The sequence below is a fragment of the Schistocerca serialis genome, chromosome 9 (genome assembly GCF_023864345.2).
Source record: "Schistocerca serialis cubense isolate TAMUIC-IGC-003099 chromosome 9, iqSchSeri2.2, whole genome shotgun sequence".
NCBI classification, from domain to species: Eukaryota; Metazoa; Arthropoda; class Insecta; order Orthoptera; family Acrididae; genus Schistocerca; species Schistocerca serialis.
The window spans coordinates 141,784,831-141,811,127 of NC_064646.1; the positions used below are offsets into that span (position 1 = coordinate 141,784,831).

The 26,297-nt window shown below is 42.9% G+C and overlaps 1 protein-coding gene across 1 annotated transcript in view; it reads right to left on the reverse strand.

The window, feature by feature from the left end:
- Nucleotides 1–26,297, reverse strand: part of LOC126418598 (UDP-glycosyltransferase UGT5-like) — a 130,599-nt gene that overhangs the window by 12,488 nt on the left and 91,814 nt on the right. Inside the window, exons 4-5 of the mRNA XM_050085431.1 lie at nt 20,600–20,822; nt 8,416–8,635 (exon numbers count right to left, since the gene is read on the reverse strand). Of these exons, the coding sequence (XP_049941388.1) occupies nt 8,416–8,635; nt 20,600–20,822 (443 nt within the window). The remainder of the gene's footprint in view (nt 1–8,415; nt 8,636–20,599; nt 20,823–26,297) is intronic.

Consider the following 26,297-nt stretch of genomic DNA (forward strand, 5'->3'; position numbering starts at 1 on the left):
CGCTACGCGCTGTTCACATCCAGCTGCCGCTGCCCAACACTACAATGGCAGACAACAATGCAAACTAGCCACAAACTGCACACAGCACAGCCAGTGATTTTCATATTGAGCGCTACGTAACGTTGCCAATAAGAAAACATAAACAGCCTACTTACATAGAGAAAACATAAACAGCCTACTTACACAGTCTTACTATTCGCGTCGGCTCATGAACTAACTGATTGAAATAATTTGCAGAGAATGCATTTAGCTCAATTTCGGATGATGTTTTATGCGTACCTCTGGATTTAAACATGTATTTTCGCCAACATATCGAGGTAAATTAAAGTCTCCACCAACCATAATTGTATGAGTCGGATACGAGTTTGAAATTAAACTGAAGTTGTCTTTGAATCTCTCAGCAATTGTATCATCTGAGTTGGGACGTCGGTAAAAGGATCCAATTATTTTATTCAGGTTGCTAAGAATGAGCTCTGCCCATACTAACTCACAGGAACTATCTACTTCATTTTCGCAACAAGATAAACTACTTCTAACAGCAACAAAAACGCCACTGCCAACTGTGTTTAGCCTATCCTTTCGGAACGTGGGTTCTTCGCAAAAATTTCAGCTGAACTTACCTGCGGCTTTAGCAGGCTTTCAGTGCTTATAACGATTTGAGCATTAGTTCTTGGAGCTTTGGTACTTTCCCAACATAACTACGAGACTTTACAACGGTTACACCGATGGCTCCTATATCTACGTTCTTCCTGTGTTCGACCTGCACCCTTAGTGACTGAAGCCCTTTTTGTATTTCCCCGAGAAACTCTAGCCTAACAAGCTGGCCAGTCCACACCACACAGCCTCTGCTACTCATATAGCCGCGCCCTGCATGTAGTGGACTCCTGATCTATTCACCGGAACCCGTAAGCCAACCACCCTATGGTGCAGACTACACAGTCGCAGAACCGTCTGAGCCTCTGATTCAGACCCTCCACTTGGCTCTGTACCAGAGGCCCGCAATCGGTCCAGTCGACCATGCTTTCATCTCGCAAGCAAGACTGGCACCCTTTACCACTTCTGTTAACCCCTCGAAACCAGAGAGAACCTCTTTCGATCCAACGCGACACACATCATTGGTACCGACGTGAGCCACCACCTGCAGTTGGCTGCACCCTGTGCTCTTCAGCTCATCCCAAAGGACCCGTTCCACGTCTGTAATGACTCCACCCGGTATGCACACGGTGTGCACATTGGCTTTCTTCCCCTCCTTGACAGCCATCATCGTAAGGGACACCATAACGCGCATAAAATTTCACTATCATTCCTGCTAATTTACTACTGCTTTGAACGCAAAAATATTTTAGCTATTCCGTTAATTAGCCAGAATAATAACTAAAAACAAGCATAAATTTTGTGGCTGGCTTTCTCGCCACTAGCGGCGCTAGTGTCCTTCCAACTGTCAGACAGTAACAATTGCCACAGCAGTGAGGATCGCGACATTGGTGACAGAGATGGCGCCAACATTGGCCAATATTTATGGGACAGTGCCCACACAATGGAGCAACGTTCAGTGGAATTCCCATAGACCCAACGTAAACTTGTCTTACGCAAAGACAGAGACTAGAGCATTTGCAGATGTGAGGGTGAATAATGTTTCTCCACTGTTCTTGAGACATTTAGAAAAACTGAACTTGGAAATAAATACGACGACGAACGAACGAACAATCTCGGTTCCAAACCCATTTAATCAATCCACATATTGGAACAACGCTTTGGCGCCGAAGTTGGATCCAGCCTTAGATTGTGTCTTTACTCAAACTTCCATTGTCACTGATGTTTCTTCCTACAGTTATCTAACATTACAGCCAGAGGCTCTCCCATCGATTTTAGGGAAATAGTAACACTGAAGGTTCAAATGGCTCTAAGCATTATGGGACTTAACATCTGAGGTCATCAGTCCCCTAGATTTAGAACTACTTACACCTAACTAACCTAAGGACATCACACACATCCATGTCCAAGGCAAGAATCGAACCTGCGATCGTAGCAGCAGCGCAGTTCCAGACTGAAGCGCCAAGAATCGCTCGGCCACAGCGGCTGGCCTTCATCACAAAGGAATGCGTTTGGTGGAGAACAGCGATTCTAGTGAGGATACAGGTCACACATGAAGAAATCCACTGACATAGGCGACAAATGGCAGATGCTTATTACCAGATGCATGGGAACGAAGCATCTGGGAAACGCCGAACCTTGTACGCTGTCCGCATTCTGCTGCCATGAACGTCTATGGAAAGCGATTGAGGGACAATGCATCCACGAGTAGGCGATAAGGTTAGACGTCCACGCGTCGTCATAGAACGTGGTGGTCAGAGGCTTGCCGGCTCTGTAAAGCAGGATAGGCGGCGATTTGTGGCAGATCTGACGATAGCGTTAAATGCTAGTGCATCCAGAAGCATTTCAGAGCACAATGTATAACTCATGTCGTCGAAACGGAAACTTACAACAGACGAATGTCGGAGAATTGCGGATGTACTGTCCAGTAACATTAATGTCACCACCTGACAAAAGCCTGAATAACGACCACCTCCTGCAGCGCAGTCCGCTGTGAGGCGTACAGAAAGAGAATCAGCGAGGTTCTTGAAGGTAGCGGCAGAGATGTGGAGTCATGACGACTCCAGTGTCACCAACAGCTACGCTAGGCTTTCGGTTGAGAATCTGTGGTACGTACAGCCCGGTGGCCCCAGAGATTGTTGACTAGGTTTAAATTCGATGACTTTGGTTCACAAGAGTGTACGCTAAACTCATCCTGGTGGCCTTCGAAAGACGCACACACACTGCGAACTGTGTTACACTTTGCATTGTACTGCTGGTAGATGCCGTTGTGCTGAGGAAAAACACACTGTATGTTCCTGAAGTATAGATGCGTACTTGTGTTGATCCGAGAACGACGACATAACCCGGGGGACCCCGCGACAACATTCCCCAGACCATAACGCTCCCTCCTCTGGCCTGGACTCTCCCGACGATTGTTGCAGGGTGTTCGCTTTCACACGTTTCACGCCGTACACGCCAACCGCCATCTTTCCGATGGAGCACAGAACGTGATTCATCTGTAAAGTCCACCTGTCGCCAGTCGGCGGACGTCCAGTTGTGGTAATGGCGTGCAAATTCCAGTCTTCGTCGCCGATGAACGGTAGTCACCAATGGTTCATGAACCAAGACTCCTGCTGTGTAGGCCCACACGCAGCAACATTCACTGAACGGCTGTCGAGGAGACACTGTTGGTACTCCTTGGTTCATCTGGGTGGTCAGTTTCTCAACAGCTGCACACCTATTCGCCCGTACGCATCTTCGCAGCCATCGTTCAAACCTTTGGTGCACCACAGCTACGTCGGTGCTGGTTTTGGATAGCGGCATTTTGCCATTCACGATGCATCGTATACTTCGACCACGGCGGAACCCGAACAGTTTACAAACTTAGCTGTTTCGGAAATGCTCCCACCCTTGACCCGAAAGCTAATGATACCCTTTTTGGACGTCAGATAAACCGCTCGGTATCCGTATTACGACTAGGACTGCGTAGTTTTCCGCGTACCGGCATCGAATGTAGGCGGTGGTCACATTGATGTGACTTGACCGCGTATATGGACAGCAGGATTTACCAGTGTTTTTCGTACACCATCAGGTAGTTTGGAAACTCGTCCCTCGGAACGAGGGAAGGGCTTTCTCTGGCTGGTTCTGTCCGTAAATCTCCGCTTTCAAGCCCTCGTGTGTAATATTTCCTGACACAGCCAATACATAAGTGGCCTCAGCACTTTCATTATTTACTAACAACACGAAATGTTAATTCTTCAATATACTAAAGCTACTATCACATCATCAACAGTCAGACCAGTATTTCATTAAGAATCGTGATTTCAAGAAGGCAAGATGTCTAAGTACGACGACAACATAGGAAAAAATGGGTATGTGAATCGTTGAGAAAACTGAATGGCATACTCCCTGTTAGTTTTGCTCTTTACGTCCGATGTCTCGTGCCTATTAGCAAAATTATCGAACTTGTCAAGGGACAGAATAGAGCAAGAAAAATATGCCAATTAGAGACGAAATTGCACTTGAAAAAATTAGAAATAAATGAAATTTCTGACAATAGAAAGGTCATGTGAGTGGTATTTATTTTTGTACAAGGATGTGGCGAAAAGTAATTCCTCCTAATTTTTTATGCGAAAACTCTTACAGCTTGTTAAATAAAACGGACGTTATTAACATTGCATATCTTTATTTTTACATATTTATACATATTTATTTCTCAACGTGGTTACCCTGGCGACGAACACGTTTCTCCTGACGAGAGAGAACTTTGTTGATATCGTCATTGTAGAATGTCGGTCTGTGCTGACGGAGCTACAACTGTGATTACTGTATTCACAGACATGGGCAGAAGAGATTGGAACAAGCTGTGGGAACCGAAGATCTGCTCAAGAAATGTTCGGTACTGGTTAATCCACCCACGTTTACCGAACTACAATGGTACTCTGAAATGTATGATATGAGACGTAACTTCGCTTTCAAACAGAACAAGAGCCAGTTTATGATGATGACCACCGTCGAAGTGAAATCCAACTACAGCTGCTACCAGAACAGCTCAATGGAATACACGTCATACCATCACCATACTGTGACTGTGGAAACAAACTGTCTACTAGAGAAGCTCGTTAAAATGCAACAAACTTCCTTCGGATGTTGATGTTCTTAACAACACTGAATATAAATAATAATTCTAGTTTCTTAAACTATGATGACTATTTGGTCATTTACTTACTTAAATGTTGTGTTAATGTCTATGACACTTCTGCTATAAATCATACAGCAATTAAGGAAAGCCAACACAGAGGACAGTGAAATAAAATAAAGAAAAATCCAGCAACAACGAATGCAGTAGGGTGTTTACATAGACAGAATTTAGATTTTGTGATCTGATATTGGACGGGCAAACTGGCATTTTCAGAATCGATATTTGAGTATTAACATGACCAATCAGAAGTTATATTGGCAAATCGGTTCACGCAAAATCGGATTTCAACGTTTATGTAAATACTGTGTGCGTCACTACAGATGATTCTTAATAGACTTGAAGCCATTAGGATGGACCTTCCAATCTTTTGTTGTGCCATACGCTGGGTGACAGCCCTCATCCCCACTACTGTGATGATATGCATGTACGAGGAGGCGATGGTGTCGTTCAGGTGCCTAATCCAGCAAACCACGTATAGACTGTGCACGAAGTAACTTGGCTCTTAACTGCACAGATGGGGTGCTATGGGAGGGGACAATAGTAGTGGTGGACGGTCTGCTCGCAGAGGCCATAGCACTGAGTGGAGATAAGAAGGTGCAGACTACGCATATGCAGAACTAAGCTGCAGCCAGAAAGACAGAAAACGTTTGTAGGCCTATTAAGAGTTTATCTCAGTACGACCAGTAACTCAGTACTCCCTAACTAGAGAGCCGAATAAGGAAATCAGCACACAAACAACTCAGCTGGCCGCTTCTAACAGGTGAACCACACAGCTCAAGAGACCACAGCAAACCTTCGGAATAGAAGGATAGACTCGCACGACGCTGAGAATGGGTATTCCTTTCTATGAGGCATGTTATTTTGTACGGGTTCTATCCCAGGCGTGTTGACGATGGCTGGAATTCACTCTGAAGACCTGTTTCAGGAAGCCCTGCACCTTCAATGACTGTTCCCTACAGGGAGACTGCTCTACTCGCTGTCAACATCTACCTTGGAAACTCATCAAAAATCTCAATGAATCCACGAAACGTGATGGTCACATAATATATTAGATGCCATTAATTGCGCCATCTCTACTGTTTCCGAGTTGCTTTATGAATGTAGAAATTGCCCTCTCATGTCTTGAGACGTAGAGGGAAAGGGATTGCAGTGCAGCTATATCCGTACTGTATATTACAGTAACCAAAATGAAACAGTCCGATAAATACTTCAACATTTCGTGGCCCTGTCAGCAACTGTATAAATATTAATTTTAATAATCAACAGCCTCAGTTGCACCGTTTACCTGGAATTTACCTACGTTTCAGTAGGGGTAACCCAACCTTCTTCAGAATAACAGTAACTACCTTCTTTCCATAGTGGAAATCGTCAAGCTGAAACTACAAATCCATAAATTATCGTCAGACTATAAAACTTACCTGGAACTGCCTCGGCCCCACTACGCGACCGCGATGCGGCAGACATGAGTACTGTACTGGAACTGACCGTAGTGTCATGAGGCCCGCCTAGGCGGACAAAATACCTTGCGCCTGCGCATAAACTGTTTGATAGTTACTTGTTGCCGCAAGACGTGAACTTAACTCCTGACGTTGAATTTACTAGTAAAGTGGAATAAAAGCTATACCTGAGGAAAAGGGCGTTTATATTAACCTGTGCAGAACGTACATAGATCGACTGTCTTAACATTTATAAAGTATTCATTGGTCATGATATGAGGAAGAAATCATGACCTATCGAGGAAAATTTTTGTGCTTAAGCACGAAGTTTAATCACCTAAAAAGAACTTAGGAGTGCGAAGGATAATATAAAGCCAACATCGTCATTATTACGACTAGATCTAGAAATTTTTGAGACGTAATTGTTAAGCACTTGCTTAGCTGTGGTTACAACGCATGAACGTCCTATTGACTTGATTCTAGGCCACTTCAGGTCAAATATACAGATCTTGAATAATGACCATCTATTTTATACGGCTCGTATTGCCGTATGTTACAGATTAGATATAGACTTGTTCATAAGTTCAATCATGACTATTTGTGTGCTAAGTCAGTAGGACGTTCATGCGTTGTAACCACAGCTAAGCAAGTGCTTAACAATTACGTCTCAAAAATTTCTAGACCTAGTGGTAATAATGACGATGTTGGCTTTATATTATCCTTCGCACTCCTAAGTTCTTTTTAGGTGATTAAACTTCGTGCTTAAGCACAAAAATTTTCCTCGATAGGTCATGATTTCTTCTTCATATCATGACCAATGAATACTTTATAAATGTTAAGACAGTCGATCTATGTACGTTCTGCACAGGTTAATATAAACGCCCTTTTCCTCAGCTATACCTTTTATTTCACTCTACTAGTAAATTCAACGTCAGGAGTTAAGTTCACGTCTTGTCGCAACAGGTAACTATCAAACAGTTTACGCGCAGGCGCAAGGTATTGTGTCCACCTAGGCGGGCCTCATGACGCTATGGTCAGTTCCAGTACAGCACTAGTGTCTGCCGCATGGCGGTCGCGTAGTGGGGCCGAAGCAGTTCCAGGCAAGTTTTATAGTCTGACGATAATTTATGGATTTATAGTTTTAGCTTGACGATGTCCACTATGGACAAACGGTAGTTACTGTTATTCTGAAGAAGGTTGTGTTATCCCGACTGAAACCTAGGTAAATTCTAGGTAAACGGTGCAACTGAGGCTGTTGATTATTAATATTAAGTCCCACAAGTGCCGTACAAAAAACCACACAATATATTACGGATGCTGAACATACCGTACTGTCGAGGTTTCCTGATGTATAATGGCACACGTTCTGGATATCGCGAACCAGACCCATCAGAAAAAATGAGGATCGAGATGTCGCCGATACCATTTATTCAGAAATGAACACGCGCATGTTGGTATGGAAGCTTTCACTCACGCACAGTAGAAAAGTTGAAACGATGAAGTTGTTGAAAATTTTCTGAGACTAACCTCTTCAAGTGCCACTTGCAAATCTGAATAATGAAGGTAGGTCGAGATATATCTACGACTTCATGAATTTTTTAAAAATTTGTGAAATTTATAGGTGGACTTCGCAATGCAACACTCAATGGAGTGTAGATCCTTTGCAGCTTGTATCTGTCTTGTGCAACATTTCCTAGTGATCAGATTCGTTTCAGACTATAGCTCATGACCATATTATTGTTGCCGGCCGAAGTGGCCGTGCGGTTAAAGGCGCTGCAGTCTGGAACCGCAAGACCGCTACGGTCGCAGGTTCGAATCCTGCCTCGGGCATGGATGTGTGTGATGTCCTTAGGTTAGTTAGGTTTAACTAGTTCTAAGTTCTAGGGGACTAATGACATCGGCAGTTGAGTCCCGTAGTGCTCAGAGCCATTTGAACCATATTACTGTTTATATTTCGTTGTCAGTGCAGCACTCAAATACTGTTAAGGACTTTTTTGCATTTGGTAAGAGTATACATACTTCCGAAATCTGAAGTCATTGGCAATTAAATTCGGTGTTTACACTTTACGTGATGTCCGTTATGACCCTGAATTATTTAACTACAAAATACTTCACTAAGTAAGCATTTTTATGCTAATCGTAGAAAAATGCAAGCTGAGGATGTAGAATGTGGAATTAAATTGCAAAGAATGACATCCATACCTTGGCACTTCCAAGACTTCTTTTATAGCCCAAGTAAGTGATTCCACGGACACGTTTGAGATTGGTATTTTGATTCCAAGTCCGATCCACTCCACGCGGTTCATGTTGCAGTTCTGGTCTCCAAACACAGGGAATCCTATAAGTGGAACACCGTGGTACAGCGCCTCTTGAATGCTGTTGATGCCGCCGTGCGTCATGAACAACCGTACGTTCTTATGTGCTGCAAGACAAGAGCATAGATTAAGTACAAGAATCTAAACGTTACTAAACGAGAGTCGTTAAAAACAATCAGCTGCAGTTTTTCATGTGCTATGACTGCAGAGTAAAATGTGTTTTCGTTTATTGCTGTTTAATAGTGTTGTATTGTACACATGAAAATGTTTGTTAGATTTGATATATCTGCCCATAGATACACAGTGAGATAATCGTCAAGAATGTGGAACATCTCATAACATAGGAACATGTAATACATATTTACAAAAATGGAAACGCTAATGTTCTAACCCTGAGTGAAATTGTTCCTAGGTTGTAGAATAAATACCTTCCCAAAAGAAGACGAAGTAAATATTCCAGAATTCAAATCAAGAACAGGTATAACAGGTATAACGTAGAAGTAAATATCCTCGTAGTAGTGAAGCAACTTAACTCACTTAATAAAAGCAAGTCCTCTAGTCCAGAATGGATACCAATTAGGTTCCTTTTGGAGTATGCTGATGCATTAGCTCCATACCTAATCATATACAACCGTTCGCTCGACGAAAGATCCGTACCCAAAGACTGGAAAGTTGCACAGGTCACACCAATATTCAAGAAAGGTAACAGGAGTAATCCACTAAATTACAGGCCCATATCATTAACGTCGATATGCAGCAGGATTTTGGATCACATATTGTGTTCAAACATGATGTATTCCCCCGAAGAAAAGTATCTATTGACACACAGTCAACATGCATTTAGAAAACATCGTTCCTGTGAAACACAACTAGCTCTTCATTCACATGAAGTGTTGAGTGCTATTGACAAGGGTTTTCAGATCGATTCCGTATTTTTGGATTTCCGGAAGGCTTTTGACACTGTACCAAACAAGCGGCTTGTAGTGGAATTGCGCGCTTATCGAATATCGTCTCAGTTATGTGACAGGATTTGTGATTTCCTGTCAGAGGTCACAGTTCGTAGTAATTGACGGAAAGTCATAGAGTAAAACAGAAGTGATTTCTGGAGTTCCCCAAGGTAGTGTTATAGGCCATTTGCTGTTCCTTATCTATATTAACGATTTGGGAGACAATCTGAGCAGCCGTCATAGGTTGTTTACAGACGACGCTGTCGTTTATCAACTAATAAAGTAACGAGAAGATCAAAACAAATTGCAAAACGATTTAGAAAAGATATGTGAATGGTGTGAAAAGTGGCAGTTGACCCAAAATAACGAAAAGTGTGAGGTCATCCACATCAGTGCTAAAAGGAATTCGTTAAACTTCGGTTATAATCTAAAAGCCGTAAATTCAACTAAATACCTAGGTATTACAATTACGAACACCTTAAATTGGAAGGAACACACAGAAAATGTTGTGGGGAAGGCTAACCAAAGACTGCGTGTAATTGGGAGGACACTTAGAAAATGTAACGGATCTACTAAGGACACTGACTACACTACGCTTGTCTGTCCTCTTTTAGAATACTGCTAATACTGCTGCGCGGTGTGTGATCCTTACTAGATAGGACTGACGGAGTACATCGAATAAGTTCAAAGAAGGGCCGCACGTTTTGTATTATCGCGAAATATGGGAGAGTGTCACAGAAATGATACAGGATTTGGACTGGACATCATTAAAAGAAAGGTGTCTTTCATTGCGACGGATTCTTCTCACGAAATTCGAATCACCAACTTTCTCCTCCGAATGCGAAATATTTTGTTGACACAGACCTACATAGGGAGAAACGATCTCCACCATAAAATAAGGGAAATCAGAACTCATACGGAAAGACATAGGTGTTCGTTCTTTCCGCGCGCTATACGAGAATGGAATAATAGATAATTGTGAAGGTGGTTCGATGAACCCTCTGCCAGGAACTTAAATGTGACTTGCGGAGTATCCATGTAGATGTAGAATAACTAAAAAACCTGAAACCTTTCATTTGTTCGATAATACCAAACTTGTAACAGACATATAGAGATATACGCGCTGAAGTTCATAAGACTATTCTTAGGCTATTGTGGATATGTATCATGAAACAGAAAGCTGCTTACATCTCTTATTAATACAGATAGCACTTTTACACTGAAGATTTGATGGAGCCCTCACTATATTTTGTACTATTAATAACATATACGTCAACTTGTTCTTACAGGGAATTCAGCCTTCGGATAGAACGACTTTGAAATCAATAAATCCTTTAAGGTTCTAGTGAACTGAACTTCTCACCAGTTGAACTTTTTATGGTTGTTAACAAGTTACTGAAAATTTGTGTACCTGAACAATGAATAAACTCACAAATCAAAAGGTTGAATTACCACCCTTTGCAGAGCGGACATTCAGGGAGAGAGTGAATGAGTTTCAGGACAATATCGACAGGGATGTGAAGGCATGATGATCCCAGTGCCGTAGCCAGCTTCGCTAGATTTACAGTTGAGGGGATCCATGGCACGAGCAGCTTGATCGACGTGGTCCCACGGATTCTCGACTGGGTTTTCATCTGCGGAGTTTGGTGTGAGGGAAGTGCTGTAAAGTCGTCCTGGTGCTTTTAGAACCGGGCCCCTACACTGCCAGCCATGTGACACATTGCATTCCCTTCTGGTAGATACCATTGTGCCGAGGAAAAAACAGACTGCATGGATGGGTGCACGTAGTCCCCAAGAATAGACGCATACTTATGTTGATCCATGGGCCTTCCAGAATGACAAGATCACCCAGGGAATGCCATGAAAACATTCCCCAAATCATAACGCTCCCTCCTCTGACCTGGTCCGCAGCTCGTGGTCTTTCGGTAGTGTTTTCGCTTCCCGCGCACGGGGTCCCGGGTTCGATTCCCGGCCGGGTCAGGGATTTTTCCTGCCTCGTGATGACTGTGTCGTCTTTATCATCATCATTCATCCCCATTACGGTCGGAGGCAGTCAATGGCAAACCACCTCCACTAGGACGATGCCTAGTACAGCGGTGCGGGTCTCCCGCATCGTCCCTTACACTCCTCGGAGTATAGGACCTCATCATCATCACCGATCTGGACGCTTCCGACGACTGTTGCAGGGCAGTACACGCCAACGGCCATGTAGCATAAAACGAAATTCATCTGAGAAGGCCACCTATCGCCATTCAATGGACGTCCAGTGCGGTACTGGCATGAAAATTTCAGCCTTCGTCGCCGATGAACAACAGTCAGCTTGGATGCATGTACCGTTTGCTGAATGGTCGTTGAGGAGACGCTGGTAGCAGCGCTTTGGTTCATCTGAACGGTCAGTTGCTCAGCAGATGCATATCTTTTCGCCCGTACACGTCTCCACAGCTGTCATTCACTCGTGTCATCTATGGTTCATGGTTCACTGCAGTTGCCACGGTGCCGGTTGTGGATAGTGACATTTTGCCATGCACGGTGTAGTTTAACTACGGTGGCACGCAAACAGTTTAAGAACTTAGCCAATTTGGAAACGCTTCCACCAATGGCCCAAAAGCCAATGATCATGCACATTTACACGTCAGATATATCGGTCCTTTCCCACGTTACGACAACGACCGCACTGTTTTCTGTAGCCACTGAGATACTTCTTTTATCCTCCATTGTCAGTGCTGCCACATGCCGTCTGTGAATGGTTGTTGAACGTTGACGTGGAACATAGGCAGTGGTCATATCAATTTGACTAGACTGTATAAATTGCGTTAAATCTTTATGTAAATTATTGCTATTTCTACTACTATTTCTATGAACTGAACTGAACTGAACTGACGGTTTGAAAGAGAGATATCTTATTTATAACGTTTCATGAAGAAATAAATATATATTTTTTAGAGAGGGAGGAGGAGGAGGCGGAGGAGGAGCAGGTAGTTAGCGCACATGAGATATCATGAACTTTAATGAATTGTCTTGGTGTGAAGCTATAGGTAAAATTTACTATAAGTAAAGGGTCAGGGACAAGAAACTAGTGATTTTGTTTGTCGATTTTAAAAAAGCCTATGATAGTATCCATCGTGAATCTCTACTGTCAATTCTTAAAGAATTTGGTTTACATCAGAAACTTGTCAACCTCGTTGCAGTCACCCTTCGAAACACTAAAGCTAGAGTGAGGTTATGAAATGAATTCTCTGAACCTTTTGAGATCCATACTGCCCTTCGACAAGGCGATGGACTGTCTCCATTATTGTTCAATTGTGTGCTGGAGAAAATCATGCGTGAATGGAACAAGACATGCCCACCATCTGTTACAATTGGAAGGAAGATTCGACTTAACTGCCTTGCATTTGCAGATGATTTGGCGCAGTTAGCAAACAATATTGATGAAGCAAAGGTTCAGATAGAACAACTAGAAGGATTAGCGGCAAAGGTCGGATTGCAAATTTCGTTTGAGAAAACAGAAATGAAGCCCAGCTTCCCAGTTGACACATCCCATATCATACTCTGCATTGATGAAAAAATCAAAGTAGTGAAAACGTTTAAATATCTTGGTGAGATTATTACCTGGAATGTTAATGAAACAGCATCAATAGATAGTAGAACATTAAAACTTCAGCGAGAGCGTAGAACCACGTGGCAAACCTACAGAAAACGATCTCTCTCAATAATTGCTAAATTTCGACATTACTCCTCCGTCGTTAAACCGGAAGCAACGTATGCAAGTGAAACACTATTCGGGTTAAATACTCAAGCAACAACTGACAAATTGCAGAAAGTTGATAGAAGAATACTCCGAACAATTATCAGTAAGAAACATCAAGTTAATGGGCAGTGCAGACTTTTGCCCAATTCAGTAGTGTATAAAGAAAGTGAATCCATTATTGATACAATGCGGAAAAGAAGGATTGCATTTTTCAGCCACATATCTCGCCTACCAAATACTAGAATCCTGAAGCAACTTTTAGAATACTTCTGGAACAGTAAAACCAAAAACATCTGGTTTAAAGAAGCACAGAGTGATCTGGATGAACTGAACATCATCACACACCAAATTCAACACAGAGAAGAGAAACTGCTTTTGAAGAACAAATACACACGGCTGACATTCAAACCATCAGAACGGAAGAAGTATGTCATATCTGCAGAAGAACGAGCAGCCAGATCACAGCGAGTGAAGTTTTGGGAAACGAAGAAATTGCCGACTCCTAAGACCTAAACTTAATCATTGTAGACTCTATTGTATTATGTTTGATTTTAGTGTCCCAATGTGGGCGTAAACTATGTAAGTAAACAAATAAATAAATAAATAAATAAATAAATTGCAGTTTCGAGTCGTTCCTAACACAAGTTTATTTCACTGAGTAAATGTCACTCAGATGCCACTGATAGACAATAGTACAGGAATACACTGATAAATGAGAGTCTGTTGATGGCCTTAACCTGGTCCACGCAAAAAACATTCACATGAGTACCAGTGTTCGCTAATAGGCGAGATCTTAACCAACCACAGAATAAATGAGTTAATTCATCATAGAAGGAAGATTAGGCCGTATGTATTCTGACTGTCATAGTTGCTGACCCTGTTGCCTACCCTTTAAATAAGAGTTTTCCCAGACTTCGTCCCTCGTCTGCTTCTTCTGATATCTGGTAAATGTTCAATATCTCGCTCCCGGTACTGGACATGGTGGAGAGCGAATAAAGCTTCTGGATTCTATATTCAGGTGGACCCAGTATTTTTATGCTACTTATCGTTTCCTTCACCTCTGGAAATGAACTGTATATTTGCCGAACATTGAACTATAACGAGCTGAATAATTTATTTCGAAGGTCGTAACAGGACAAGGGAATATAGTAGGTTCAGAAAATCACTAAGAAGTTCCAGCAAACCTTGAGAGCAGGTTTACTTTTAGAGGATCAATGCATATAAATTTCCACTTAAATAAGACTCATCGTGGTAAGGGAAATGTATCAATGAAGACGAAATCAAGAGAGATTCCGATTAAAACGACAGAGCGGTGCGTCGTGTAATTTGTCTTGTACGCCATACACTGCCAAGAGCGCATGGAATTCTGGCCACAGCGACGAGTGTGACTTCGCGTGATGCCACAGCAGCTCTTTGGCATGGGCAAATGGATCGTTCCAATCTCTCTTTCCGTCTTCGAAGTTCTGCGGGCACGAAAGCAGACATCTCAAGGTCGTCGGCTACGCCTCATCCCGCTCTGCAGTGTTGCCGTGTCAGCTACCGCCACACTTCGCTGCTCTCGTGTTTTTGGTTTGTTTTCTGTGAACTCGTTCTGCTTTACTCACAGCGTGTTCCAGGACGAAGCGTCAATATTCAAGGAGGATAGGAACTCTCATTTGAAGCAAAAAGCTTCATTTGGACATATGTCCACATTTTTATTGTTTCTGAATAGAACACATTTAATGAAAATTGTTATTTACTTTCTATATTATTGTATTATTCGATACGTTGCCACGTTTATACACGTACACACAAACTGCAATTAGTAAACATAACAAACATTTCACAAAGATAAACTGAGAAAGTCGCTATGTGTTTGTAGCATAATTGCGCTGCCCCATTGCAACAATGTGTTGCTGTTCCTTGTACAGGCTGTTTAACTACACATTCAGAAGAGAATCGGAACCTCGAAGAATACCCGCTCCGCGCAGTGTGCTGAAAACTCTGGCAAACACTCTACGATCAGGTATTCGGCGTGTCGGTAAGTGCCAGAGGTATTCTTCGATAGCAGCAGGATTACTATCATCGAAAAAGCCGTAAACGTTCATCATGCACGCATGGTCTTCATTAGTGTAGATGTGTGGCATTTTAGCCGGTGTATTCAAAACAGTTAACCATTACTTCTCTCTGATACACTCAGTCCTTCACACTGTTTCCCTCTCAACACACTGTAGACAATAGCGCATCCCAACGGGCGGGTCTAATGGCAAAATGGTTCATATGGCTCTGAGGACTATGAGACTTAACATCTGAGGTCATCAGTCCCCTAGAACTTAGAACTACTTAAACCTAAGGGCATCACACACATCCATGCCTGAGGCAGGATTCGAACCTGCGACCGCAGCGGTCGCGCGGTTCCAGACCGAAGTGCCTAGAACCGCTCAACCACACCGGCCGGCGTCTAATGGCAGAAAGACATCCTGAACAAAGAGGTTCAAAGCAACTAGGCAGGTTGTACTAGAATAAAACGTTAATGACACCACGTATGTAAGACATGTGCGCGCAGCTAGCCCAAACACAAATGTACATTATTTATGAAACTTCATTGTAGATTACCATCAGCTGTTTATTTTTATGCTCAATGCTACTAGTTTCGATCATCAGACCACTGTCGTGCCAAAGCAAAGCGTAACCATCTTGACACTATGACATTTGAAGTAAACAACTTCGATATAGCTAGAAAAATGTAGCTTCTTTTAAAATAAATAATCTTCAAAAGTGGAATGAACAACTTCGATGTAGGTAGAAAACATAGCTTCTGTTACAGCAAATAATCTGTAAGAGAGAGAGATTGTTGGAGGCACACACAGAACGATCATACACGATCGTCTTGTTTGAGTCTGCTACATATCTGTGTCTTTTGGAGATTATTCAATGTGACAGAAGCTATGATTTTCTACCCAAGTTGTTTACTTCAATGTTTTGGTGACAAGCTGGTTACGCTTTGCTTCGGCGTGATAATAATCCAATGATCAAAATCGGTAGCACTGCACATAGAAATAAACAACTGATAGTCACCTACAATGAAGTTTTACAAATATTTGACAGCTGTAAAGCCCTACTTAATCACAAATTTAAATGTACATTAAATGTGTTTCATGTCTGAAAAAAATCAGGAATAGGACATATGTCCAGACGGAGTTTATCATTAAAATAAGCGTTCCTTTCGTATCCCTTAACACTGAGTATTCGTCTGTAGTTAATGAGTGATCCTGCCCAACTGCAATACGAAACTGGGTATGGGGCTTTAAATGACATCGGTTTTGGATACAGAAAAAGTGACAATTGACTTTTTTTTTTGTTTTTTGTTTTTTTTTGTTTTTACAGAGCCTAGGGATGTATCCACCCCAAAGAGTTACATTTTTTGCAGACTGCGGATTTGCTGTGCACGGTACGCAACAGACGTGTTATGTATTTGGACAAAGCTTGTGTTTCGAAAATCGTAACCGAGCGAAGTGGCGCAGTGGTTGGCATACTGGACTCGCACTCGGGAGGACGCCGGTTCAATCCCGCGTCCGGCCATACTGATTTAGGTTTTCCGTGATTTCCCTAAATCGCTCCAGGCAAATGCCGGGATGGTTCCTTTGAAAGGGCACGGTCGACTTCCTTCCCTACTCCGATGAGATCGATGACCTCGCTGTTTGGTCTCTTCCCCAAACCAATCAAAAAAAAAAAAAAAAAAAAAAACAATCGAAAATCGTACGAACAAATTTACACTGCTTGCAAGAATTAGGGGAACATGAATTTGGGTGCCTGCCATTCTCCCTTTGAGCGATGATTGAGAACTTAGTGTGTTACCAAATTATACCTTCATCTTTCGCCAATTAAGTACACAACAATACATCATTACATACTCGATTGTTTTTATATAAACTGACATGTCCTACAGGTGTCGAAAGAAAAGTGAAAACAACCATTTATCCTGTCATAATGGGTTGTTTTCATTCAAATTTGAGAGCTTCAATAACGTGTATGCCCCTCCTGAACGTTTACCACTTCCAGACGCCTACGTAGTATGCTCCATGGAAGTCTACGGGAGTGACGCTATGGTATTCGTTCTCATTCTTCAACGAGAGCCCATGAGAGTTCTTTGAGCGTCTGTGGTGGAACAGGACAACTACGAACACATATGTCAAGCATGACCCACATATGCATGACGCGTTTAGGTCGGGACTCACCGCCGGTCTTTCCATTACTTCAATGTCCAGACCTCGCGAGAAATCGCTGCTGACGTCTGCTGCATAGGCCCTGGCCCTGGAAGGAATTCCTGGGCCACCATCTTATGTAGCAAACACCACATTATCCAACAGCATATGTTCGACGTACTGCCTGGCGGTAAGGCAACCATGGACAACGACAAGATTCGTATGGCTGTCTACAATTGAAGCCTCTCCACAGCATCACAGAACCTTCGAAATCTGTCGATTTCCTGGGCAACATTTGGCAGGTACTGCCCAAAACGGGTTTCCACACATGAACACGATCATCACCTGTCATCAGAGGATATCTGGACTTAGGAAATTGGCAGAACTGAAGGCGAGCTACAAGATGATGTCGTGTCAAGCGGGATACTGTAACAGGACGTCTGGATCACACGGCATTACAGTCAGATCGGACAAAGTGCCTCCAGCGCTCTGACGTTATCCGTACGACACTGCAACGCAGAGATGTCCAGATGTCGGTCTTCGCGTGTTGTTGTAATGCTCCGACGGCTTTGTCCAGTTCGTCTTGTGTGCTGTCTCGCTATAGCGTATCCACAACCTATGGATGACACATGGAGTGGCATTGACATCTGCAACAATGGACCGATAGTCTATACTTTCTGGATCAAACAGACAGCCCTTGCAACTTTCATTGCATTAAGATGTCGCAGTCAGTGTGCTTGGTGGAATACAACGTCCACAAATGACAACTGCCATCTGTGTACCTCAATAAAAACACTGAGACACTGGTACTCACATCCGTCTCAGGAGTCAACTGAGAATGTGATGCGTAACACTGCCAATAAAAGGCAAACGATTTTGAATTTTGCGTACAGTGACAGCGAAGATCTCAAGCCATACAATAAGGGTACAGGTGCCGCCTGCATCAAAACAGATCGGAAAGACACGAATGCCACACTAATCCCTTACCAGCATTTCGATGCTTGTAGACCCGCATCGAGTCGCACTTCGTTGCATATATGCTACAGCAACACCCTCAAACGGAAACTTTTTGATCGCTCTTTGTATCTCAGAGCTTCCATCATCAAAACGCACCAACGTATCACTCTCTATTACAGACAGAATGATCATACAAACATTTATGGCGTACCAGGTCATGTGACCATAATATGCATCCAGTTTCCATGAGCTGTGGGCGACATTTCAGCGATGATGGATGAAGCCGGCTCCCCAACTCATTCAGTGTCTCGTTTAGTCATTTCCATGCAGCTTGACCATCATCATTTAAGAGGAAGGCGTCCATTCAGTGAGAGAAAGTCCCTGTCGGTTAGCACCGCTACTGCATCGTCTAACCGTCAGTTGTATAAGGTTACTGGTAATAACCAAGACTCAAAATGATCCATACAGCTAGCACGAACGAAATTAAATTGTTCGCCCTTCCCCTGTTCGCACAATTGTTGTTCAGAGGCGCGTATGGTCTATCCGTGCGACGGCACCTAATGACAAATGTTAGCCCATGGTCATATTATTGCTGGTACGTCACGAAGGAAGTGATATATCCACCCTACATTGTTTCCATGTTCGATTAATACTGTTCTCTTCGATAAGATTTTCCATCTGTAGCTAATTATCCTTAACACAATTGAAAACCATGTCCTGAGTACTTACGAATATATCGAAGTAATCAACTATGTAACTGCTGTGTACTCTTTCTTGCTCTGATATGCTTATACAGGGTTAGTCAGCTGCCCCTAACTATCGGTTTTATGCAACCCACAACACTTTCAAAAACCACTTGCGTGATTTTCACGTTCTCTCGTTCGCCACACGCAGACTATATAGAAAAGTCAGCAGGACATTTCTGTAGGTAATTTAATTTAGTTGAATTTTGTACTGGAATACGTTATCGCTTGATGCCACGGTTTTCGACTTCTACACGTACATCTGCATTTGCAATGATACTCTGAAAATCACACTTAAGTGTCTGGCTGAGGGTTCATCGAACTACCTTCAGAATGATTCTCTATCATTCTAATCTTTAATAGCGCTCGGAATAAACGAAAACCTATATTTTTCCGTGCGAGCTCTAATTTCCCTTATTTTATTTGCACTGAAGAGCCGAAGAAACTGGTACTCCTGACTAATATTGTGGAAGGGTTCCCACGAGCATGCAGAAGTGCCCCAACACGACGTGGCATGGACTCGAGTAATGTCTGAAGTACTGCTGGAGTGAACTGACTGACACCATGAATCCTGCAGGGCTGTACAAAAATCATAAATCCGTAAATCTCTTCTGAACGGCACGTTTCTAGGCGTTCCAGATATGCTCAGTAATGTTCATGTATAGGAAGCTTGGTGGACAGTGGAAGTGTTTAAGCGCAGAAGAGTGTTCCTGGAGGAACTCTGTAGCAATTCTGGACGTTTGGGGTGTCGTATTGCCCTGCTAGAATTGCCCATGTCCATCGGAATGCACAGTGAACATGAATGGATGCAGGTGATCAGACAAGATGCTTATGTACGCGTGACCTATCAGGGTCGCATCTAGACGTATCAGGGTTCTAACCACTGCACCACCTCGCTCGGTCTGAAAGTTCGTATTGTTTATTGGACACATATTTTGTAATGAAATGCAGTCAGTGTGGACCGATATTTTATTTTATTAGATTGAGGAACCTCCCTGTTATTGAGATCATTAATGCTTTTTTAAACAACCAACATCCAGGACTTATTTTTCGGAGCCACACTTTTCGTCTCCTTCTTCCATTGCACAACAATTTCATTGCCGCATATGAATCTGAGTGATCTGCCTCTCGAGAGGTCCAACTGATGCAAATCGTTGTGACTGCAGGAAGGTGTCTCCAGATCGTTTGGCGTCTTTCAGCTTCTTCTTTGCAAACTAGAAGAAAAACTGAATTACATGTGTGCTAGTAATCTCTATTTCCTTTTTTCAGCATCTGTCGTTTTCTCCAGATCCTTGTGTGATCTGTGAAAATGATCACAAATTTTACAGTCACAGGAAAATTTGAAGCGAAATCAGTCGCTTTAAAGTGACAAGCTTTCGGTAATCCAGAGGAATGCTGCCTAAGTGAATCAGGCCTGTACAGTCATTTCCTTCTGAGTTTTTAGTTTTATACTCTAATCTAGCATCTTATCAATCTTCCGAAATGTACTTACCGAGTATGTCAACCTGCGGCAGCCACTTGGAAATCATGACGTTGTCCGGCTTCCCAGGCAGATTGTCGTCTTCGAACTTCCAAAGGACCCTCTGCTTAATGCGGGAGAAGACCTCAATGAAAGCCTTTTTGTCCTGCGGCCTCAGGTCGGTGCCTTTGATGTAGCTGCCCAGGCTGAAGTATATCACCCCGTCTGGAGCGTCATCGAGAAACTTTTGCAGGTCCTGTAGGAAAATAATTACGGTAGAAATGTAGTTATAAAATCGTATCATGTATCCTAAATTCAATACTTTCGGCGATAAAAGTAGTTGTGATATATAAGGTTAGGTGTAATTTGTAATGTAGAACAAGACAGAGAAATGAGGATATCAGGCAAAAATTAAACATATTTTATCGGATTTATTAAATAATAACAGGGACAAATGAAAAGAACATTTAACAAGAATCTAAGGAAAAATATCATAAAATCTCTATTAAACAATAAGCCGAAACGCAGGACGTCCGTCTACATCCACATCCACACACGGCAAGCCGTCTTACGATCCGTGGCGGAAGGTACTTTCGTACTAGTGCCATTTTCCGCAAATGAAATGTGCGAAGAAGTTACTGTCGGTAACCTCTCTATTAGCTCTAATTCCTCCCATTTTCTTGTCATTTCGCTAGAAGAATGTGGAAAAAGTAACATGTTGCCCGATTCTTCGTTGCACGTTCACTCTAAGAATTTGAACAGGGATCCTCTCCATGATCTGCAGCGTGTCTATACCGAAATGCCCTATTCTTAGGGGATGTTTAAAAATAATAAATCTTTCTTTGTTTCAGATTGATTGATAATAGTACATCTAATCGTATTTTAGTGTATTATGCAAGGTAAACAACGATAAATTCTTACTGTAAGTTTTGAATACCACTTTGCTTCTGTTCATCGCGTTGTTTTACAGCAGCCTTAGTTTAAGTTGATATTTTTTACTAGAAATACGTATTGCATTTGACAATGAGCGTCTCCATAATGCGCATTCACGAATCCATGTGCCTTAGCAGCTGATCGCAACGAATCGCGCTCGCCAGTGAGTTGGCTCTGAGCACTATGGGACTCAACTGCTGAGGTCATCAGTCCCCTAGAACTTAAAACTACTTAAACCTAACTAACCTAAGGACATCACACACATCCATGCCCGAGGCAGGATTCGAACCTGCGACCGTAGCGGTCCTGCGGTTCCAGACTGCAGCGCCTTTAACCGCACGGCCACTTCGGCCGGCCAGTGAGTTGTCAGTGCCGGAAGACAAACAATAAGACATTCCTTCTCTCACATCCTCTAATCCGGCAGTGGTCGAGTTACGTACCCCTCTGTCCTTAAGGGCAGATGTACGGCAAAATTGCGAAAAAATCCGAATTTTTTTCATTGCGTAATTTATTAAATCGATTCTTTAAGAACAATACCGCAAACTTTCATAATCGAATTCTGGTTAGAAATAGCCTACAAGTCGTCACATGCTATGGTGTGATCCACACCTTCTCTACACTAGAAATTTTTTGTGTCTTAATTTTTCGTTCGCGTAATCGAAACTAACTAGAGATGAGTCTAGAAGGCTACGAGAAAGATTATCTTTGCTTGTTCCTATGTTTACAAAGTGGTTTTTATAAGATGGAAAGCCACTGGGAGGTTTTAACAGAGTGACAGAAAAGGAAATTCACGCTTTACAAATATATTATGGAAAAGCTATCAGGGATAACTTACATAGTGCGAAAACAGTGCAGCGAACATTGTGGGCAAGGTTCCTTCACAAACTTTCTACAGATGATAATGCTCAACATTCCCTTCGTGACATATTGTGGTGCAAATATCTTAAGCCAGAAGCCAGTGGAAAGCATATACCCACAAACATGGTTTGATACCTGCTGTCTTAGATGTTATAAAAGTAACTTTCAGATACCTAGTCAATCCTGAACGACTGAAAAATGTGTACTTCGAGAAAACAGAATACAAATGAGAGCTACAGTCACCTTATATGGATGCGTTGTCCAAAAAAAGTATTTGTGCCCTCAATTATTGTAAAGACAGCTGCATGTGAGCCTGTCTAGTGTTAAATAGTGGAAATGTAGCTAGGATTAAGTGCCTGCAGAGAACAGACTTAAGAATTACTTTCTGAATAATGCCTTGCAACACTTTTCAGTTATCTTCACTATGAGGAAAGTTCTCCTTTAAAATTTGAGAGAAACAGAGCTGTCCCAGGTGAAACAAAGCCGAAAACTTGATATCAAAGCAACAATTACCTGAAAAAATCTGTTCCACTCCTTTTATGAGCCTCTTATGCAGATGTGTACTGTGAAATTCGTTTAATTGCTTGATTAGTTTACGAGAAAAGGTACATTATAGAAACAGCAGTAATAAAAAACTCAAATCCAAATAAAATGTACGTCGATGTGCATTTTAAAACAAAAATTGCACGGAATATCAACCATTTCGTTGTATATAACGGTCTCAAGATTTGCTGTTTTAGCTGTAATACACTACAGGCCATTAAATTAGCTACACCACGAAGATAACGTGCTACAGAAGTGAAATTTAACCGACAGGAAGAAGATGGTGTGATTGCAAATGATTACTTTTTCAGAGCATTCACACAAGGTTGGCGCCGGTGGCGACACCTACAACGTGCTGACATGAGGAACGTTTCCAACCGATTTCTCATACACAAACAGCAGTTAACCGGCGTTGCCTGGTTAAACGTTGTTGTAATGCCTCGTGTAAAGAGGAGAAATGCGTACCATCACGTTTCCGACTTTGATAAAGGTCGGATTGTAGCCTATTGCGATTGCGGTTTATCTTATCGCCACATTGCTGCCCGCGTTGGTCGAGATCCAATAACTGTTAGCAGAATATGGAATCGGTGGGTTCAGGAGGGTAATATGGAACACCGTGCTGGATCCCAACGGCCTCTTATCACTAGCAGACGAGATGACAGGCATCTTATCCGCATGGCTGTAACGGATCGTGCAGCCATGTCTCGATCCGTGAGTCAACGTTTGCCAGACAACCATCTGCATGAACAGTTCGACGTCGTTTGCAGCAGCATGGACTATCAGCTCGGAGACCATGGCTGTGGTTACCCTGAACGCTGCATCACAGACAGGAGCGCCTGCGATGGTGTACTCAACGACGAACCTTGGTGCACGAATGGCAAAACGCCATTTTTTCGGATGAATCCAGGTTCTGTTTACAGCATCATGATGGTCGCAACCGTGTTTGGCGACATCGCGGTGAATGCACAGTGGCATGGTATGGGGTGCCATTGGTTACACGTCTCGGTCACCTCTTGTTCGCACTGACGGCACTTTGAACAGTGGATGTTACATTTCAGATGTGTTACGACCCGTGGCTCTACCCTTCGTTCGATCCCTGCGAAACCCTGCATTTCAACAGGATAATGCACGACCGCATGTTGCAGATCCTGTACAGGCCTTTCTGAATACAGAAAATGTTCGACTGCTGCCCTGGCCAGCAAATTCTCCAGATCTCTCACCAATTGAAAACGTCTGGTCAATGGTGGCCGAGCAACTGGCTCGTCACAATACGCCAGTCACTACTCTTGATGAACTGTGGTATCGTGTTGAAGCTGCATGGGCAGCTGTACCTGTACACGCCATCCAAGCTCTGTTTGACTCAATGTCCAGGCGTATCAAGGCAGTTATTACTGCCAGAGGTCGTCGTTCTGGATACTGATTTCTCAGGATCTATGCACCCAAACTGCGTGAAAATGTGATCACATATCAGTTCTAGTATAATATATTTTTCCAATGAATACCTTTTTATCATCTGCATTTCTTCTTGGTGTAGCAGTTTTAATGGCCAGTAGTGTACTTTAGGAGACATACATGTATAAGGTGGCAGAATAAATGAAGGTCAATTCCGAACCTTACATAAGAGTCGTATACATCGTAATGGGAAGGTGAATATGACACCTAACTTACTTTGGTGGTAATGAGCGTATTTGCCTGTAAGTATGTAATGCAATGGGGATGACACTCAATAGATGGTGTTAACACACCGCTCCTATATTATGGATGTCAATGAGCAGAAGGTGAAACAAGCCGCGAGAGGAAACGTTTTGTGTGGAAGGAGGTGCGGGCAGAAGCAGAGGCCGCACCACGGGAAGCACCACGAAAACAACCGCTTAGGAGGCATCCCACGGTGGGAGTCCGCGACCGGACAGGTGACACATACTGGAGAGCAAGTAACGGGCCACCAGGAGTAGGACAGAAATAAGCTTTAGAAAACTGCGTTTTGGATTTCCTAAAGGATACGAACAAATCCAGTGACGCAGTTGATCATGTGAACAGTGAGTGGCACACACGTGGTGTACACATGTAACTTTTAGGCGTCTGGAGCAGGCACAAAACGTCTGATTGGCGGAAAGCAACTAGGAAGGAGTAGAGGGCCAAGATTTATACGCAGTTTAATGGTAGGGCCCTTGTGATTGGCATAGTTTCCACAAAACTAAGAGGAATGCTCCTATTGGTTGAAAAATGCCATGACGTGGAAAACGAAAGAACCTAGTAGGGGAGACAGGTCGGCTACGAGAAAGACAGGAGCGGAAGTTTTGGGGACTCTTCTCTGAACTGGCATCAAGTGCAGAGCAGGGTGCATAACGCTTTGTATGACACAGAGGACAAATTTGTGTGAACACTGCGAACCAGCCAGTTAGTTAATTGTTCTTGTGAGGCCTGAGAGGACATTTTAATACGCACATTGCTCCAGCCATGCGCATGCACGTCGCCGTATTCCAAGACTAGGGATGACTACATGTTTTCTCGCATAACAAGGAACACAGGGAGAGTTCCTGCTGGAAAAATCAACAAGGGCTTAATTAGACTTTATAGGAATTTCAGAGGACGAGAGAAGCTATTCAGGCGACAGCTCATCGCAGCTAAGGTAAATACCACGAGCAGAGGTGTAAACTTATTGGTTCACTAGCTTGCGTCCACTGTAAACTCGAGCGACCTTGGGTAATCTTTTGCTCTATTTGTCACAAAACTAACCATCCTCTGTAGACTTGATTGTCGTCCTGAATAGTACCGAACTTTGAACCGGAATTGGATAATTTATCACAGTACTGGCCAACATGATGATGTAGTCGTAAGAATGATTTTGGAAAGAAACTTCTAGTTAAAATTTACTATTGTTGTGTTTAGGATTATTTCAGTTTCTGAGGAGATGATGTTATTTCAGTTTCTGAGGGCGGGATGCGTTCGTTTGATAACTGTCATAAAATTGTCACATTGTAAACTGTGTAAATGCGTGTATTTCTGTGGTAAGATTGCAACATTAAACCAAACTACACTCCTGGAAATTGAAATAAGAACACCGTGAATTCATTGTCCCAGGAAGGGGAAACTTTATTGACACATTCCTGGGGTCAGATACATCACATGATCACACTGACAGAACCACAGGCACATAGACACAGGCAACAGAGCATGCACAATGTCGGCACTAGTACAGTGTATATCCACCTTTCGCAGCAATGCAGGCTGCTATTCTCCCATGGAGACGATCGCAGAGATGCTGGATGTAGTCCTGTGGAACGGCTTGCCATGCCATTTCTACCTGGCGCCTCATTTGGACCATCGTTCGTGCTGGACGTGCAGACCGCGTGAGACGACGCTTCATCCAGTCCCAAACATGCTCAATGGGGGACAG